The following is a 20,148-nucleotide window of genomic DNA, read 5'->3' as shown; positions in this document are numbered from 1 at the left end:
GGTAAAAAAAATAACCATGAGCATCCAGTTTATCCATGCCCTCATCCTACCTGTACCTGGGGACCTGAACTGTACAAGATGGCCTTACTAACACCTTTTAAATCACCTTGGAGGTCCCAACTTTTGAACTCAATACCCCTTGCAATGAAGTCAAGCATGCCAAATACCTTCGTCATCTGGCACTTCACCAGAGTCGCCACTTTCCAGGAAAGTTGCTAAGAGGTTGCTACGAGTTGGAAATTAATCAACAGAAAAATCCATTTAAATTTACCGAGTCCGTCAAAGCTAAAATGAGCACTCCAAATATTCCAAGAAGGGAGAATTTGTTGTTGGAGAGCAACCTTTTCGTTTTTGAGATTGGTTTACCAAGAAAAAAAAAACACAACCAGAAGCTGCAGATAGTACAGTAAACCTCTGATAACAGGCACTTACGGGGATTGGTAGATGCCGGATAAGCAAGTTTGCTGGTAGCTTGAGATTGGTAGCGTGAATGGAGAACTAAAGGTGAGGCGCACAAATTTTAATCTTCTGTATATTTTACCCATTTATTTTCTGCAATTTTTTTCGCCAGTTGCTTGAATTCCAGATTCATGGGGTTTTACATATTTCGTACTTTAAAAAAAATGCTGGAAATGCTCAGCAGTTTGGTGAAAAGGGAGACAAGACTACATTGTAAATCAGAGTGATGTGCTTAGCAATGTTCTGCTTGTCATGGCACTACAAATATCCACCTGCAACCCAAAGCAGACATCTACATCTTATTAAATACAGGAAGACAATAACTTTATGACCAGAAGCTCATTTTCTTTCCAAAATTATATTTTGTCCAAATTCCATTTGGCAATTTCAGGAGACACACAAGAGATTGTCGATGCTAGAATCTGAAGCAACAATCACTGGGGGAACTCAGTGGGCCCAACAGCATCAGCGGAAGAAAAAGAATATCCAACGTTTCAACCTAGAACACATCAAGTCTCGATAAAGGGTTCCAGTCCAAAACACTGATATTTCTTTTTCTCCCACAGAAAAACAGCTGAGCTCCTCCCAGTGGATTGTTTGTGGTATTTACAGGAGTGTATTTTTAATTGAAAAAAAGACTCCATGGAGAATCAGTCCACAGATCCCAATCACAAGGTTAGAAGTAGACCATTAACTTTCAGACTTTTGAAATCCTCCATTAATAAAAGACAATTAGGATGTTACAATTACCAAATCCCAGGGGCTGACCACCTATGCGCACCATCCGCCATAACTCACTCGAAGCACTTGTGAGGAGCAGGTTGCTGGGAAATCTGTTGCAAGAGGAGACAGCAATCAGGTGAGCATCAAACAGGACATCCCACCCACACCCAGGAAGGTCATCCTACTACACGTGACCTACCCAATCATGCTCTCGACCACTACCACTTAAATCTCCCAAGGAAAATAAAAATAATCCCCAAAGATAATCCCATCAAAACACATAATATCTACACGTTGTTCAATGGTGGCATGTCGTCAGCTGGAAAAGCATCTACCCTAACCATCAGGACATTAGAAATTGGTAAAGTCCAACATCGAGATTGTGAACTCAAGCCTACTGGTTTGATGGAGGGTAGTGATTGGGCACCAAAAATTTTGCTAGTAAAAAAAATTGAGAGCAAGGTACAATGGCAACAACATCCCACCTACTTTTCTCGCAGGAAACAGAATAATATAACCTGTATCTGTAAGCAAATTTAGCATTATAGAACATAAACATTTTTACAAAAATTTACCAATTTCCACATAAATTGCTACGTGCTTCAAAAAAAATGTTGACTTCCAGAATAGGAAAGGAGAAGGGATGGAGAAAAACGTCCAAGCCCAAAGTAACATGTTAAAATCTACTTTTAACCTCTTTGGGATTGTTCCGGGAAAGCAGAAACCCCATTGAGGAAGCTTTCCTGGTGAATGATTGAAGTTCGAAATGGTGCTGGCATTTATCCTGTTAAATCCCTGCAAGTCCAAGACTTCTGTATTTGGCCACATGTTGGCAGATATCCCAAACCTATTGAATAGTAGCAGAGACTGCACGTTTCAATGTGCATTCCCACAAGTGGCAGACCAACCCATGGATGCCAATGAAGATTATCGAACAGCTTGATGAAAGGAAAATGGGATGTGGTCTTATTTTTCAATTGTCCTGTTTTCATTTCATTGTTTCTTATTGAAAAAGGTTAGCTGATATTTAATATTTTATGAATTAGAATGTTGAAAATATAACAGTCAATTCATTTCTCAGCAATGTTAAAATGCTTCCCATTGTATGTTTCATTTAGAAACACAAAATCGATGACAGGTTTGAAAGAGAGCTTGAGGTCAGGTTTCTTTGGTGTTCCAGAAACCCAGTCATCACACAAGGTCACAGAGCTAAAGTTAGCTATTTGGTGGGTTTAGACCAGGCAAATTTAGGCATGGGGTGATCACAAGCTACATTTTCATCAAGGGATGGCCTAAAATAGATTACTGGGAGAATAGGGTCTGTACTTTGAAGGATGGCAAGATCATAAAATCAGCTGCAAGGAAATTTGCCATAACTATTCCAGGAACAGGGGGCTGATAGTCTGTGAAGTGATCAGAGAACTCAAGCTTGTTCTCCTTGAAACTTAAAGAGAGTCCAATAGAGTTTTGAAACAGTAATTGAATAGAAGGGAAGAGGTCAATGTGATGGATGGCAGTAGGAAATACTGGTGGACAAATTTGCCATCCCTGAAAGGAACCAAAGGAGACAAGCGAATTTTACTTTTGATCTGGAATGCATTGGGTAAAAAGGTGTTGGAAGAAGATTCCATAGCAAATTTCAAAAAGGAATTGAATATGTAATTAGAAAGGTAAAATATGTAGTAAAGCAAAGATAGGTGATAAAAGTGAACAAATATTTTCCAGAGTTGTCTTGGTGACAATCTAGCAAAAAAAAAACTTCAGCAGTTCTCACAGCATCCATAGGAGGCAAAGATATATAACCAATGTTTCGGGCCTGAGCCCTTCATCAGATATGTTGGATAGAAGGAAAATACAATTAGCATTACCTGGCCATGTGGTTCAGCACAAACTCAATCACTGATCCAGAGTCAAAGATAATTAAATGACACATCAGAATATTCTGAAATCTCCAATGTCACAATGAACCTTCAAAAGATTCTGTAAACTCACCGCTTCTGTGTCTGCGTGTCGACCACAATGGAAATATAGCCGTCAATCAAAGAAAAAGAAAAGAAACGAATGTAGTCAAGATCCTGCTCAACAGGTCGAGGTTTCAAACTGTAAAGAATAAACAAATCATTTAGGCTATCCTTTAAAAAGTAACAAATGAGAAATTTGTTACAAGATTTGTAAAAGATGTCATTCAACACCTTGAACTCGATAGAAAAGTATTCAATTGAAAAAGAAGCAAATACAAACTCAGAAATAGCAGCAGGTTCAGACACATCATCAAACTCACTATATTAAAACAGAGCTGCAACTTTAAGTAACGCTGAAAACAATTATTAATTACCACATATGAAGAGACCTATACCTTGCAGAATAGAACATGACGTCCATGAGAGTTGTAGCAATGGTAGGAAGAGTATCTGGATCCAAACTCATCACACAGAACTGGTTCTTGGGACTTAGCACTGGGTGAACTGTGGGGCTGGTAACTGTCATATGGAAGAACATAGTGAAGGAAGGTTTTGATTAGGAAGTCACTCACAAGAATGAACTCTGAAGCTTTTAACTTCTGGATCTCCAAATGTCACTGAAATGTCTGCTTTGGTTTCCCCTTCCTCTTTTTTTTTTTCCTTTTAGGAGCCATCAGGAGTTAATTATTTTGGATTTGGACCTTTGCTTTAAAATTGTTTATTTCACCATGAAGCTTCAATTTCCATCAAATTTTAATGACCTTTTAATTCAAAATGCATTGCAGATGTCCCTGGGGGATAATCTAAGTTTAGAAAGAGTCCAATTGTATGTAACAAAAACCCTTTGTGCTTACTTTCCCATCAAGTACAAACAGCGCCAGAAATTAATTGAAGCTGTCGATGATAGCTGTGCCTGGCATGGATATTGAACATCCTACACGAATCCTTTTTGTTCAAAATATCTTGTGTATACAGAAACATTCAACACTTAATATTTAATTAGTTATTGAAACGTATAGCTGTAAAGAACAAGACCAGGGTTACCAATGTAAATTACAAAACCTTTACAATTTTTTCAAATAAAGTTTAAAAAAAAGAGTTGAATTTTTGACATGGTCCCCATGACATCCAGAATAAAACACAACTGGATTTGTTGATTCATCAATTTGCATGGGTCCATTGCACAGGAATGTGTGGTCTAGACAACACTGCCAAAGACAATAGGAATTCTAAAAACACACCTGCAAGCATATCAGAACATTACTTAAATGGGATTATCTATTATCAACATTAATTATTGATCTGCTTTCACTAAATCAAGTATTTAGAGGGGGGGGGGGGGGGAAAAGGGTTTCAAAAGAGAATATTGTGATGCAAAATGGATAAATTAATGCTCTGTCCCTACCTTCTTAACTACAACACCACATCTATTCTTTTCAACAAGTATTGTGGTTTGGCATAAAGCCAAGTGGTCTGAAGTAGAGGTTGGAGCACAGAAGTGGCTCTTATGGTCATGGTCTTTGCCAAAACTTAAACTCCATAGATGAATCTTCCTCATCCCTTATGTCAAAAGCCTTCACTCTACCCTTGTGAAGCATCTGCTACCAGTGTTCAGATATAAGTTCAACCAGGACATTAACCCATCATTCCCCATAGGAACACTTTTCACAGTCATCCCCAACTCTCTATTATGTGCATTCAATCAGACAAGATGGGAACAGAAGAACTCTCCACATAACAAGATGGTTCTAATTGCAACCCCAATTTATTTCTAAGTACCTCCTAACCTTGCACCAGCTTTTAATTTTAAAAAAATTAAAAATCAAACTCTGGCTTAAAATTATTACAAGTTTCTGCTTCCACGGCCCTTTGAGGAAATGATGCATGAATCTCAGGAAATAAAAACAATACATCTCGATTTGAAATGAGTAACTAATTTTTAAAAAGTAATCCATTGCTCCTCTAATTCTCCTATAAAGAGGAAAAATACTCAAGTGAATTTCAATCAAATCACATCTCATTCTTCTAAACTCACCTTACCATTCCAGGCATATCCAGTAATCTTCTCCAAACCAAATCCATGCATCGAAGTACTTCCTTAATTAATACTAATACTGCACAAAGCACTCCAGAACTGGTCTCACCAATGTCATAGATAACTCGAGCACTACCTCAACATCTTTTATATTCAATTCTCCTAGATTTTTTAATTTCTTCCTAAATCAGCTTACTTGTGTTATGAACAGCCTAAACCAGCCATCCTCAATGGGGGCCACAGCACGTTTAAGTTTATTTGACGTTTTATATGTCGTTAGTAGGAGAGAAATACAGAAGAAACCAAAACTTGACTGCTTCCATAAACTTTAAGCAGAGTCCCAAAGGCCATATCCACAAAAAGGTTGAGAATGGCTAGTCTAAACTAGTTCACCCAGCTCCCTCTGCATCTACAAGCTCTGAAAGCTCACTAGTTATGATATTTTTCAATTTTTTTTTTAAACTGTTCACAATCTCCCATGTTTTACTCCATTTATCGGATCTCTGCTTTCCACTTCATGTATACTCTGTTGTAGGTTATTTTTCTACCTATCCTTGTGCCATCAAATTGTCTTTGTCCTCAAACACAAATGGGAATAGTCTGCCATGGCCAATCAATCAAATCCTCTCATTATTTTACATCACTTATTTCAGCCCAACCTTCAATCCTCCCTGGAGAAAAGGGGCCCAACCTTCCTGCAAATCATATCCCACTCAGGTCTGAGATCATTCCTACAAACTATTGTTTGGTAACCTCGTTATTCTTCCAAGACTTTTATTTTAAACACAAAGACCATAACTGTGCAGAGCACTTCTAGTAGCGTCAAACTAAAGATGAACACAAGTTTAAACAGAGAAATGATTCAGTGTCAATCATGTCCCAAAAGGATGCATAGGGGTAGTTAATATGCTTAAACAAGTTATAGTTTTGAGTCACTTGAGCACCTGTACATCTGGATCCCTCAGCTAAATTCACAAATACTCAAATAGTCTGGAATCCTCACAGTTGTCCTGTCAAAGTGCATTTTCAGACTTATCTATCCAAACATCAGTTTATTTTCTTTAAAACAAACTTAATTCTGCACCTTTATAAATGTTGACCAGTATTTTCTCAAAGTCTTCCTTTACTTCAATAAACTTAACTAATCCAGAATGTTTAATAATTGAGATCTCATGTTAAATTATGATTTTTATGTCTATTAATCCAGCAATTTTACCTCACCGTTTTTGGGTTTTACAAAGCCATTTGTAACACAGCCACTGTCGACTGGGATTGATTCACCATTTTCCTCCTTGAAAATACTGAATTCTTCAGACAGGGTGCAAATTACTGCTGGTAAATCACTTTCCCTTACCTGGACACACAAAATGAAGAATGTTAATAAACATGGTACAATTACAGAGGTAGTCCAGTCTTTTATGGAACAACATTCTAGGACTTAGTACACAGCAATCTCACGAACAGTGATTTCTTACTGATTCACTAAGTCATCTGTTTTACTCCTAAAAGTTCAAGGATGGTCACTAATGCAATCAATATACATAGAATTTTCAGATCTATGCACATTTTAATAAAGTCTTCACCCCATAACATGTTCTCATCAAAATTATAGGAGACACAAAAATTCATCTGGTGCCAAGATGTCAAAATTAATTCTAAAGCAAAAATAGCATGGAGCAAAGATAAATTGATGCAACCGGATAAACAATTGTGAAATGCTGCCCTTCCAAATATTGTAAAAATGTAGTGGAGTGGACCATATCATATAGAGGCCAAGGGAAAAATCAGTACTTGTTTTGAGAATTGTCATTCCTTGCCCAAATTTTACAGTTCCATTCTGGTTGGTTGCCATTTTAAAAGTGGACCAATGCACCCCCATTTCAATTATCTGTGGAACACTTGAAACAAGAACTCCACATTAACTTTACTTGGCTCATCGAAGTGTTTGAGACGTTAATTGGTTCCTTTCCAGCCTTAAATGGACTCTTTTGGAAGCCCTCCTTCCAACCTACAAATTGAAATGAATTACCCTGATGATTCCCATGGATCTTAGTGTCAGGAAATGAACATGGTATGCATGGTAAAATGTCTTGAGAGGCAACATTGCTTCAGTAGAGGCCAAAAAAAAACCCAATAAATTAAATAGAACCTATTGTACAATGCATCTTCACAAGGCTGCACACAAGAGACTCTGTAGTGTACATTAAAGCTTTTCACTAAAGGGAAATTTACCAAATGCAAATTCAATAATAATCAGTGCTGCTTCCTAAAGGAAATAGAATTCCCACGCACCATTATAAAGTCAGTCTGGTACGTCGACAACATAAACACCGAAACGTTATGTTGAGCTAGGGGGGCAATCACAGATTTTGCTATCTTTGTCACTCCAATTGTCTGAGAGTTGGTTGAAGAATGACCATTTGACACAACGTTCAATGCTAGCCAGATTGCTTCTCCTACTTGCAGATAATCGGTTTGAGGCAATTCTGAAACAAGGAGAGAGAAGGGAAAGAAGTGAAATACAATGGACAAGTTCAGAAGTGCTCAACCAGAAAATAAACACAAATAAATAAACTAAACCTTTACTTTCTGATTTGTTGCCAGAGTACATACATACAACCCTGAGATTCTTTGTTGTGTGGGTGAGGCAGAATTACCCCCAATGGTAGGGCAAAAAACTGCACACAACGTACACATGTAAACAAATTAAAAAATGTAAACAAACTGACTGCAATACAGAGAGAGAGAAAAAAAAAGTTGAAGAATTGAGTTGTTGAAGAATCTGATGGTGGAGGGGTAGCATCTGTTCCTGAACCTGGCGGTGAGATTCTTGTAGCACCTATACCTCTTACCTAATGGTAGCAGCGGGAACAGAGCGTGAGCTTGGTGATGTGGATTGTCTGAGAAGGAGAAGTGGAGGAGACGACCTGCGGGGACAGTGACCACAGCGGAGGACCAGTGAGGGGGCTCTGTGACTGAGAGACCAGTGCATCCAGCGGGCTGCTGGTGACTCGAGGCAAGGAACCCATGGAAGCTGTGGGCTGCTGTTGAAAGACTCGCACGGGGCTACAGACTGGATTGGATAGCCCTACATTTGCTTCCATTGGTACTTATTTGTCCATTTAATTTTGCAAATTAAAAACCTTTGAATGCATTCAGCTAGATCCCATTGACAGTGAACCATGAATTTTGGGCACAATGTGCTGCCACCTTCTGAACATTGGTGTGTGTAGCGCAACACCAAAGTGTAAAACCAGCTGGAGGACAGACAGCAGTACATCAGTTACATACACAGCAGCAGTTCTGCAAGGCACTGCTCTCAACAGCCAGACACACACTGTACTTGGCCTGTCAGCACTACGTCAGCCATCGCCAGACTAATTGGAATAAAGGCCAGATTTTGTTAAAGTTTTTTTTTAAGAAATCTAAAGAGGTTTAACTGGATTACATTTTCTTTTTTATATAGATTTATTTATATACATAAAAAATGTTGAACTGTGTAAAAAGCAGAGTCATTTGAAAACAATTGGAGTCCTCCAGACTTGTGGCTGAGTGGCCAATCATGGCACAGCCTGCCTTGCTGAACTACTGCAGTGAGGTTAACAGGACATTGGGAGCTACAGTGTTATATCATCCTGCAAGCAGTACCAGGCCCAACGCAATTGGGCCACAAACAATTGGATAATTATTTTTGTAAACAAGTAACAAATCAGAACCTTATGCAAACATATGTAAAGGGAACAAGTGAGAGAAAATCTAATATTTAAGAGAGTCATGACAGAATCAGAATTTATTGTCATGAACAAGTCCTTAAATTTGTTCCTTTGCAGCAAAAGCAGTGCAAAAATTCATATAAATCACCTTACAACAATAATAAAAATAGTGCACAAAAAAGTCAAAGTGAGGCAATGTCTTTGGTTCATTGATCATTCAGGAATGTGATGGCAGTAGGTAAGCAGCTGTCCTCGTGCCACAGAGTGCTCATCTTTAGGCTCCTGTAACTTTTGCCCAATGATATCAGAGTGAAGAGGCCATGGCTGGGGTGCTGGGGGTCCTTGAGGAAAGAGGCCGCTTTCTTAAGACATCACTTCATGCAGATGTCCTCGATGGAGTGAGGTCTGGTGCCTGTGATGTCGCAGGCTGAGTAAACAACCCTCTGGAGTTTTTTTAAAATCTTATCTTATCCATACCAGATAGTGATGCAACCACCCAGAATGGTCTCCATAATACAACTGTAGAAGTTTGAGAGTCTTCGGTGACATAACCCGAATCTCCTCAAGCCCCTCCAAAAGTATAGCCATTGATGAGTCTTCTCCAAGATCGCATCAACATGGAGGCTTCAGGACAGAGAAGTTAACACCCAGAAATTTGAAGTTCTTGACACTGTGCATGACTGAGCCCTCAATGAGGACTGGATTGTGTTCTCCTAAGTCCAGGATCATCATCTTGGTTTTGCTAACATTGAGCGCAAGGTTGTTGGTGTGACACCATTCAACAAGCTGATCTATACCCTCCTGAAAACTTCTTCATTGCTGTTCATGATTCTGCTGACAACCGTCATGTCAGTGGCACTGGAATTGTGTCTGGCCCCACAAGTCATGGGTGTATAGTGAGTAAAGCAGTGGGTTAAGCACACATGTTTAAGGAGCGCCTGTGTTCTTAGTAAGCGAGGAGGAGACATTGCTTCCAATTTGTACTGACTGTGGTCTTCCAAAGAGGAAGTCAAGGATCCATTTGGTTTGGATGCGAGGGGGGGGGTTCAGAGGCCCAGTGTTTAGAGTTTCTTGACCAGCTTCTTGAGGGAGTGACGGTGTTGAAGGCTGAGCTGTAGTCAATGAAGAGCAGCCATTTGTACGAGTTATCTTCGAGGTGGTCATGAGCTGAGTGGAGAGCCAGTGATATTGCGTCTGCTATGGAGAGATTGTGACAATAGATTTGACAAACAAGATTTGTAAACTGCCTTTTAATAGTCTGTGGGAAAACACCCCTGCAGCCTGAACCTAGTTTAGCTAATGACAGATAAGAGCATGAACGCTAATGAGGCACTTTTGCAGAGTTTACGTGGGTATGAAAACCATTGGAAGCTGCAGGTCACACAGTTGGGTGAGGGGCTTTGGCAATTTTATGGATACTGCAATGTTGAAATTCTGCAGGGCAATGATTTGCCAGGTTTGTGAAGGGACATTGAGAGCAAAGTTCGTCCACTGTTGGAAGATTGCTGTTTGATATGGTGAATGGTGATTTGTGTGTCCTTTGAGAGAATAAAATTGGCAATCTGCATAGCACAACCAATTGTGGTAATAACTTCATTGTAGATTTTCCTCCACTTGTGACAATTCCAGTAGGCCCAGACATTTCCTTAGGTAAGTGTTAACTCTGTCCATGACCAAACCCTCCAAGCATTTCATCACAGTAGAGTCTAATTTAACAAATTAAATTAGACTCCAAGTTGCTGAATAGTGTCAGAAGTAAAAATCTATTTTGGAAGAGGCTCTCACTTTCCAGGCCCATCTGCATCAGCCTTTGGTGCTTCAAATTCCCATCGCTGGCTCAATCCAGATGTTTTCACCATCACACTGGATAGCATAGCACAATGCTATTACAGTGCCAGCAACTCAGATTCAAATCAGGGGTTGTCTGCAAGGAGTTTCTGCTAGTGTTTGTGTGAGTTTCCTCCAGGAGCTCTGGTTTCCTTCCACCCTTCAAAATATACAGGGAGCTTAGGTTAATTGGTGTATTTGGACAGTGTGGGCTAGAAGGGCTGCTACCACGCTGTATGTCACTCAATGCAGTCTTAATATAAGCCACATACTTCATCTCTCACAGCTTGAACAGTTCCAATCAATATATCTTGTCAACCAGCTTTTTAAAGAGGTATGAGCCCTGGTATTCTGTAAAGCTCCCAAAGACAGCATAATCATCTTAATGAGTGTTCAGAAAAAAAAATACTGAGAGCGCGACCTCCAAACAAACTGTATCTCTTCATAAACTGGCCATCAGTCGAACAAAGCTGGCGTGTCAGTTGGCGGAGAACCACATGCCTCCCACTGTTTAAATGATAGCACTGAGGTGAAACATAACACTTTGCTGCCTTGCAAAACCATGATCAGATTTCTTCAAAATTAATCAATCAATGTTCAAACGAATGAATTTTCCTTTCTCCCCTCCACAACCACCACCTTCATGATCAGCAATACAGATGAGCTCTGCATTAAAGAGGGCATGCTCCTAGAGAACAGTCTGCATCACAATTATCCGTAACTTGATGAAGTGTCACCTATGCTTGCATGAAGAATCAGAGGTTTTAAAAAGAAATGTTTACCACAGACAGCCACATACCAAATGTGACGAGAGCAAATTTTATTGTACGTGTCAAATTTTTGAGCAGTGATTTGCAAATTCTGCAAGGATGCATTTCCATTACCCAAACAGCCTTAACATGGGATTTGCCTGTACTACTGTCAATTTAATGAGGAATTCTATACCTTCTCTCTCCCACACACCCCCCCCCCGCCCACTCCATTCACAAGCAAACTTCAAGAGCAAGGATTTAAAGACAATATGTTCAAGAATGAAATACTTAGAAACATTCAACGTACCCACAAAAGCTAAAGGAAAAGTTACAAAACAAAGAAATCCACACAAAATCATGCAACCAACAAAAAACCAAGAAAGTTCCAATTTAGTAAACATCCTTCATTGGGGAAGTATCCCATCTAAAATGTAACATCCATGACCAAACTTGCTCTTTGCTTCAAGAAATCAATAGCTTAAACTATCATTTAAAAATTAATTGAACCATGATAGTCATCCCGAGAATGAGGGTTAGAAATTTCTTGAACTCCATTGGCTGGGTATCAAAAAATTCAATGTTTCTAGTAAATTTCTCTAAATAGAAGTTGGAGTGTTGTTGGCAGCAGTGTTGAAACGCTAGAGCATCCTCCCCCAGTGTCGCATGAGCCAAATTGGTCTAGAAACAAAAGTGATGATCTGAAGCAATGACATTAACCACAAATCACTTCTATAGAAGCCTCATTACATCACAGAAAATAGAAAAAGCCCTACAGCTCAACTTCCTCCAGCATTTCTGTGTTTTCACTTCAGCTCAACTTGTTCATGCCAAGCAAGTTGCCTGAAGAGCTAGTACTATTTGATCCAAATCCATCTAAACCAGTGGTTTCAAACTTTTCCTTTACATTCTCGTTCCACCTTAAGTATTCCGTATGCCATTGGTACTGTGATTAGTAAGGGATCGCTTAAGATGGTAGGTGGGTGGAAAGAAAACGTTTGAAAACCACTGTTTTAATCCTACCTAAATGACTTGTTATGTGGACAGTTTTATAACTTCCAAAGGAAATGGGCCAATGACAATTTTTCCTCTGGCAAAATATTTCAGTAACAATTGGGTCTAGAGCAGTGGTTTTCAACCTTCCTTTCCCATTCACATACCACCTTAAGCAATCCCTTACTAATCACAGAGCACTGATGGCTTAGGGATTACTTAAAATGGTATGTGAATGGAAAGAAAAAGATCGAGAACCATTCCTATATGTGTACTTGTCCAATGTCTTCCAAACGTTGTAATTATGCCCACTTCTACCACTTCACATATTGAAAATGTTGTCCCTCTGGTCTCTTAAATTTCTTCCCTTCAAGTTAAATCTCTAATATCTAATTTTAGACTCCTTGGGCAAAAAACAGACCACTTACTTAATCCACACCCCTCATACTTTTGTACACCTGTCACCCTGCAGCCACTAATGCACATTTCTACACCGATTAGCTACTGTATCCAGCAAAATAAGACTTCAAAATAGTGCATGGCTGATTTTGTCAACTTAACGTTTTGAAGTGTATTCCAATTAGCAATATAATTTTGGCATTCCTGGCCAATTAATTAGTACTCCACCTGATCATTTGCATTTATACAGCTTTAAACATGGCACAAAGCTTCAAGTTTAATATGCAAAGTATAAAGTCTAGCTAGTAGAGCTGTTCCAACTCATCTGCAGAGACCTGGGTTTAACCATGCCCCAAGGTTCTGTGTGGGTGTGGCTTGCAGGTTCTCACTGGGATTCTGTGGATTTCCTGAGTGTTCCAGTTTAATCCCACACTCCAAAGATGAGCAGGTTAGTGGTTTACTTGACCACTTTAAATTGCTCGTCTTCTGTGGGGAGTTAATGGAAAAGTCTGACAATTTTTTAAAAAGTAGCTGCATGACGACTGCTTTGAATTCAATGTGCTTGATTCTGTGCTCTGTAATACCGTATCCAGAAACTAAGTTTATTACCATCTGACTGTGCATTTCTTTGGCTTGGCTTCGCGGACAAAGATTTATGGAGGGGATAAATGTCCACGTCAGCTGCAGGCTCGTTTGTGGCTGACAAGTCCGATGCGGGACAGGCAGACACGGTTGCAGCGGTTGCAGGGGAAAATTTGTTGGTTGAGGTTGGGTATTGGGTTTTTCCTCCTTTGTCTTTTGTCAGTGAGGTGGGCTGTCATTTACAACCTGACAAAATTGCATTTCTCTGGTCTGCAGTGCACGAAAATACACAACATAATAATTACATATTTATCATAAATAGAGGGTATACAAATATTTTGGGATGATTTATTCCATTACAGGACACCGTTCATCAATTTTACAGTCTGTAGGAAGAAGCTATTTCCCAGCCTGATTTTGCACAAATGGATGCATATTTCTAAAGGAAAAGGGTGCTTTAAGCAAGGCATTGATGTTCCGTGAGCACCAGGAGATGAGTTTTGTATCTTTTGGATTATGTATCTTTGCTCTACAAAGTATTATACACTGTTTGACCTGTTGAGTTCCTCCAGTTTTTAACAAATTGAGGAACTTTGGGTGAACTCAGCAGTCAAGGCACAATTGAGCAACCCTGACAATGATCTTGACACTGAATCATAATTGCTGATTGCGTGTAATCAAAAGATGTGTTTCCCAATGTCTAGAAAAAAAGAAATCCACTCACAAATTAGTATTTTTGTAAGTACTATACAAAGTATACAAAGGAAGCTGCATCAGTGAGTGATCAACACAAAATCAACCCTTTAATGGTTTTTATACCTGGCAAGCACCATGATAAATAATTGATCCATGTAATTTAAGAAGCAATCATCAAAGATTTTATATACAATTGCAGCCACCAGAAAAGTTCACAATTTGCATCTTTAGTGCATACTTTCCAACTTGGGGCACACAGATCAGGAACAACTTTTTAAAAAAACAATGCAAACCTATAACCAAGCCAATTTCTTCAATAAAACATAATTTGCTCTCCTTTCCACTTCATTGAACTTCAAAGTCTTTATGTCATTAAATGGGTCTATGTCCCCTAATTTGATTGCAGTCAACGTCAAAACCAAATGATCTCAGCCACGTCTTGTTCTCAGTGCACATTTCTCAACATTGCAAGAACAGTATCCATGAAAAGATCATTTTCACTGTCTATTAAAAAATTAAACTTTAAAGAGATACCTTGGACTGCATTGGAAATTCCAAAGTTTGATAGATCAACACTCAGGGTATTAATTGCAGAAAATGGATTTTATTTAATGATTTTGAAATTATATGCATGTTTGAATAAAGTTCTTGATCTACCTCACAGTTTAATTCACCCATAATTAATTTCTATTTAGCAATCATACTTGTGTTCGCTCGCTTTGTAACCAAACAAATTGTTGGTCACCATTGGTAGTACAGTAAATGGTGTAAATTCATTCAGTAATTGAACAAGATTACTCAATTGCAAACTGAATGCTCACCAGCAATAGGATTTTTTTTGTTCATAAATACAAATTGTATCTGTTCAAGTACTTGATTACAGCATTTTTCTAAAAATATTTTACAAAAAGCAAAACCTTTCTCATCTGGCAAAAACAACCAAATAATGGTGCAGTCATCCAAAGCCTGTAACCTTGATTCATTGGAAAAATGCCAAGATTTTGAATCAAGTTAGCAAAAACATGTTGGATTTTCAAAGTACGGTATATGCAATGCTATAGCTTATAAAAGCAAGCTTAATTGCAATGTTAAGCCATTCTTTGTGTTCAGCAAGAGATAGTCTCATCCGTATATCCAAAGGCCTCTTCCAATTTTATGTTCTGCTTTAAACTTCTAACTTGATAGAGCAGTATTTTACTGCCCAAACAATTCTGGGTTAAGATTGGTAAACTTGAATGTTGATGTATGTATCCAGTTGTTGGCTGGATAGAATGCCAATCACTTCCTTTCAATGCAGAGAAGTTGATGGATTGCCAGTTGATGAATTCTGCAGACATAGAAAGAAAGAAAGCCGCTCTAATTTCATTTGGTGTTTTGAGATGGCAACTAAAATAGCTTATGAGAGAGGGTAGAACACATTATCAACATCCACTTTAATAAGACATTTGACTCAGTCCCACATGGGAGAACAGCTCAGAAAGTTAAGGCACGTAGGATCAAAAGCAAGCTCAATAATGAAATTTATGGTAGGATCCACAGGTAGAAGTACATTTGGAAGTATGTCACCAGTGCTGTGCAGTAAGGAATTAGTAATGGACTTTTGCTGTTTGCAATATCCATCGATGGCCTGAATGTGCTATGGTATGATAATCAACCATAGTTACCTGAAAGTGGCAACACAGATAGAGGGTGGAGAAGGCAGACTAACCTTCATAAATTAGGACATAAAATATAAAAGTTGAGATGCTGCAGTGCCACTTTACAAAACCCTCACATATAACTTAAGTAATTCCTAAGCCATAGGTGCTCTGTGATTAGTAAGGGATTGCTTAGTGGTATGTGGGTGAAAAGAAAAAGTTTGAAAACCACTGTTTTAATCGTTCCTAATTGACTCGTTATGTGCACGGTTTCAGAACTTCAAAGGAAATGGGTCAATGACAATTTTTCTCAAGCAAAATATTTCAGTAACAATTGGGTCTAGAGCAGTGGTTCTCAACCTTCCCTTCCCACTCACATACTACCTTAACCAATCCCTTACTAATCACAGAGCACCAATGGCATAGGGATTAATTAAAGTGGAGTGAAAAGAAAAGGGTTGAGAACCACTGGTTTGACCATACTTGAAGTACTGTGTACAGTACTAGTCATCACGCTGTAGGAAAGAGGTGGTTGCACTGGAAGAGGTTCAGAGGAAATTCACCAGAATGTTGCCTGGAATAGTTAGTTATGGGGAGATATTGGATAGGCTACATTTGTTGTCCATAGTGAAGAAGGCTGAGAGGTGACCTTTAAGACATGCATTAAATTTAAAGTTGCACAGATTATCAGAATTTTTCCCCCATGGTAGAGGTATCTAAAACAAGGCAGCGCAAGGTTAAATTGAGAGAAAGGATATTTGAAAGAATTTTTACACACACAGTGGATTGATATCTGGAACTTGTTTCAAGAGTGGAGGAGAAAAATCAGACATTATGGCTATATTTAAAGCCCATTCACACTTGCAAGTAATCCCAGGAATTAATGGCCAATTGTCCTTTAAAGTGCCAAATGTGAAAGCAAAATCAGTTCAACGCTGCCATCAGACGACGTCTTCTCAACCAGGGAGTGACAGCCTCAACCCCCAGTACAATCCCCGGCATCTGCAAATGCCAGCGTTGCAATCAGGCATGTATGAAATGGGCAATTGCATTGTGGGATTGAAATGACCCAAATTTTTGCACGAGTGCAAAAAGATTAAAAAGGTATAAACTTTGCTGTAGGAAAGTCACAGTGGGGGATGGGGGGGGGTAGGGAAAAGAGAGAGAGAGAAAGAAAATAGCAAGAGCGGACAATTTTTAAACAGCATGGGGAAAAAGCAATGGCGGACCTGACTTCCCAGAATGGCGTGTGGCAAAGAAACCCCTTCATGAATGCTCCATGCATACAGTCCTTTGCCGCACGGCATTCTGGGAGAGCAGGTCCGCCATCGCTTTTTCCTCATGGTATTTAAATTGTACGTGATAGTGCTACCAACTTTCCCACACAATATAAATTGTTAACTAAAGCGCTACCAACTTTTCCACGCTGTTTAAAAATTGTCTGCTATGTTATTTATTACTACCACGGTCCCAAGGTCCCTTAAAGGTTTATATAGGTTAGCACAATAACAGGGGCTAAAGGGCTCATACTGTGCCACACAAAGCTGAATTATGTTATAATTAAGCATGATTAATTTTGTTCAAATACAAGATCATAATACATTGATCAGGATTTAGGGCATGTCCATCATTGCTTGATACATCATGACTTCACCAGTAGAAGGTAGATCAGTCCTAACCCCAGTAATGGCTCCTTGCAAGTGTGAAAGTGTTCAGTTCCCCAGTTAGGAGTAGTCAAGTGTTAAAAAGCCAAACCCCCATTCCTATCCCAGGACAATGAATGGCCAATTTAGTGGGATTCAAATGTGAAAGGGACTTAAGGGACAATTAGACAGGAACTTAAATACAAAAGGCATACAAGGATATAGATCCAGTGTGGCCAAATGACATAAGAGCAGATGAGCAAAAGTGTCAGCACAGATATTATGTACAAGTCCAGGAGATTAAAGATTCTGTAGCTTCAGTGTTAAGTTTGGAATTCAAGAGTTTAAGAATGCAAGCTGTTAAATTGTCATTTGCCTTTTAGGGAAAATCGAGAATGAATCAAGGCTTGGTAAATGTTTAATTCTTTTAGATTACATAAAAATGTATTTAAAAGAAAAATAATTCAAGATAAAAATTTCTTGTTGTATTGCTCCATCGTATTCTTTGGTTACCTATTCCATTTCCTGAAAGAGACAATGTTTACTAGTAAAATGTAATGGTCAGGCAAGATAAGACAAATCTGATCAAGTCTGGAAAGCTGTTGAAATCACAAATGATTATAGTTTAGCAGTATAGAAACTACTTGTTCCAGAATTTGATCTATTGTACACTAGCATTGATTGCTTTTCACAAAATGTATTTCATAAGCCCTTTTTCCACTGTCATCCCACTTCATTAGCCATGCAGCATTCCAGGATAGGAAGACGTTTGTGCTGTTTCCACTGGCCCATCTTTAACCGAGACACTGACTGCTTTTTCACTGAACACACTCATCCCCAGGGATCAGAGAATCCACCTTCCAATGGATTGGACAAAAGTTGTCTTTTTTCTTGGTTTAATCAGCATGCAGGTGTCAGCTGATGCCAGGGATTCGAGTAGGGGAAGAGGTCGTCAATCCCTGGTATGATTTGATGTCATTTGATTCTGGCGTACTGATTGTTTTCCTTTTCCAATGGACCATTAACTAGTTAATTCCTGGGACAAGGTGCCAGTGGAAGAGGTTAATGTCACTTCCATATATTACCTTTATCCATTAGTACAATGCAGAAAGTTAATACATACAGTAACTGTTGTCAAAACCGGCAGAGTTGCATTTTTGTATTGAAAACTTAACTCAATGTCACTCAGTGAAATAAATGGCATTTATGATGGCCTTTTAGCATTTAAGTGTAAACCAAGTCCCAGAAATCCTATCCTCTTTCCCCACTAAAACCCAGACCCAAATGGTGCAAGAGTCTTTCCTCACACAATCTCTGTCAAAAGCGATCTGTATCACTGTGATATTATGGGATCCTTTCACCTCTGCATATAGTTTTATATATTTGTATATCGTGCTAATGATTGGCTGAGAGCCGTAGCCACACCCACTGGCCAGGTCATAAGGAGCTGCACCTAACCAGATCCAGGTCAGTCTGGACTGGTTGACCTCGACGTGCTACGCTCCAGACTTTTGGCAATAAAATTGTAGCGTGTCAAATGACTCAAAGACTTGTATATTCAAACCAAGGCTTTTATTACCAAAAGACTGGAGCATAGTACATTAAGGTCGACCAGTCCAGACTGACCTGGTGCAGCTCCTTATAATCTGACCAGTAGGTGTGGCTACAGCTCTAAGCCAATTATTAGCACTATATACAGTGATACAGTGTACAAAAACAAAGGCGAGAAATCAGACTGCTCAAACTACAGGGGAATCACGTTGCTCTCCATTGCAGGCAAAATCTTCGCTAGGATTCTACTAAATAGAATAATACCTAGTGTCGCCGAGAATATTCTCCCAGAATCACAGTGTGGCTTTCGCGCAAACAGAGGAACTACTGACATGGTCTTTGCCCTCAGACAGCTCCAAGAAAAGTGCAGAGAACAAAACAAAGGACTCTACATCACCTCTGTTGACCTCACCAAAGCCTTCGACACCGTGAGCAGGAAAGGGCTTTGGCAAATACTAGAGCGCATCGCATGTCCCCCAAAGTTCCTCAACATGATTATCCAACTGCACGAAAACCAACAAGGTCGGGTCAGATACAGCAATGAGCTCTCTGAACCCTTCTCCATTAACAATGGCGTGAAGCAAGGCTGTGTTCTCGCACCAACCCTCTTTTCAATCTTCTTCAGCATGATGCTGAACCAAGCCATGAAAGACCCCAACAATGAAGACGCTGTTTACATCCGGTACCGCACGGATGGCAGTCTCTTCAATCTGAGGCGCCTGCAAGCTCACACCAAGACACAAGAGAAACTTGTCCGTGAACTACTCTTTGCAGACGATGCCGCTTTAGTTGCCCATTCAGAGCCAGCTCTTCAGCGCTTGACGTCCTGTTTTGAGGAAACTGCCAAAATGTTTGGCCTGGAAGTCAGCCTGAAGAAAACTGAGGTCCTCCATCAGCCAGCTCCCCACCATGACTACCAGCCCCCCCACATCTCCATCGGGGACACAAAACTCAAAACGGTCAACCAGTTTACCTATCTCGGCTGCACCATTTCATCAGATGCAAGGATCGACAATGAGATAGACAACAGACTCGCCAAGGCAAATAGCGCCTTTGGAAGACTACACAAAAGAGTCTGGAAAAACAACCAACTGAAAAACCTCACAAAGATAAGCGTATACAGAGCCGTTGTCATACCCACACTCCTGTTCGGCTCCGAATCATGGGTCCTCTACCGGCA

At 39.5% G+C, this 20,148-nt stretch overlaps 1 protein-coding gene across 3 annotated transcripts in view; it reads right to left on the bottom strand.

The window, feature by feature from the left end:
• The window catches only part of LOC138761190 (cytosolic arginine sensor for mTORC1 subunit 2-like), a 54,655-nt gene that overhangs the window by 9,256 nt on the left and 25,251 nt on the right, over positions 1–20,148 (bottom strand). For all 3 annotated transcript variants that reach the window (XM_069932919.1, XM_069932920.1, XM_069932921.1), the window contains 5 exons: positions 7,471–7,664; positions 6,400–6,532; positions 3,539–3,662; positions 3,175–3,282; positions 1,210–1,292 (listed from right to left, as the gene is read on the bottom strand). In XM_069932919.1, the coding sequence (XP_069789020.1) occupies positions 1,210–1,292; positions 3,175–3,282; positions 3,539–3,662; positions 6,400–6,532; positions 7,471–7,664 (642 nt within the window). The remainder of the gene's footprint in view (positions 1–1,209; positions 1,293–3,174; positions 3,283–3,538; positions 3,663–6,399; positions 6,533–7,470; positions 7,665–20,148) is intronic.

Source organism: Narcine bancroftii, chromosome 4, assembly GCF_036971445.1.
Source record: "Narcine bancroftii isolate sNarBan1 chromosome 4, sNarBan1.hap1, whole genome shotgun sequence".
NCBI classification, from domain to species: domain Eukaryota; kingdom Metazoa; phylum Chordata; class Chondrichthyes; order Torpediniformes; family Narcinidae; genus Narcine; species Narcine bancroftii.
The sequence above is the reverse complement of the archived record's forward strand: the minus strand, read 5'-3'. Positions and strand labels throughout refer to the sequence as shown.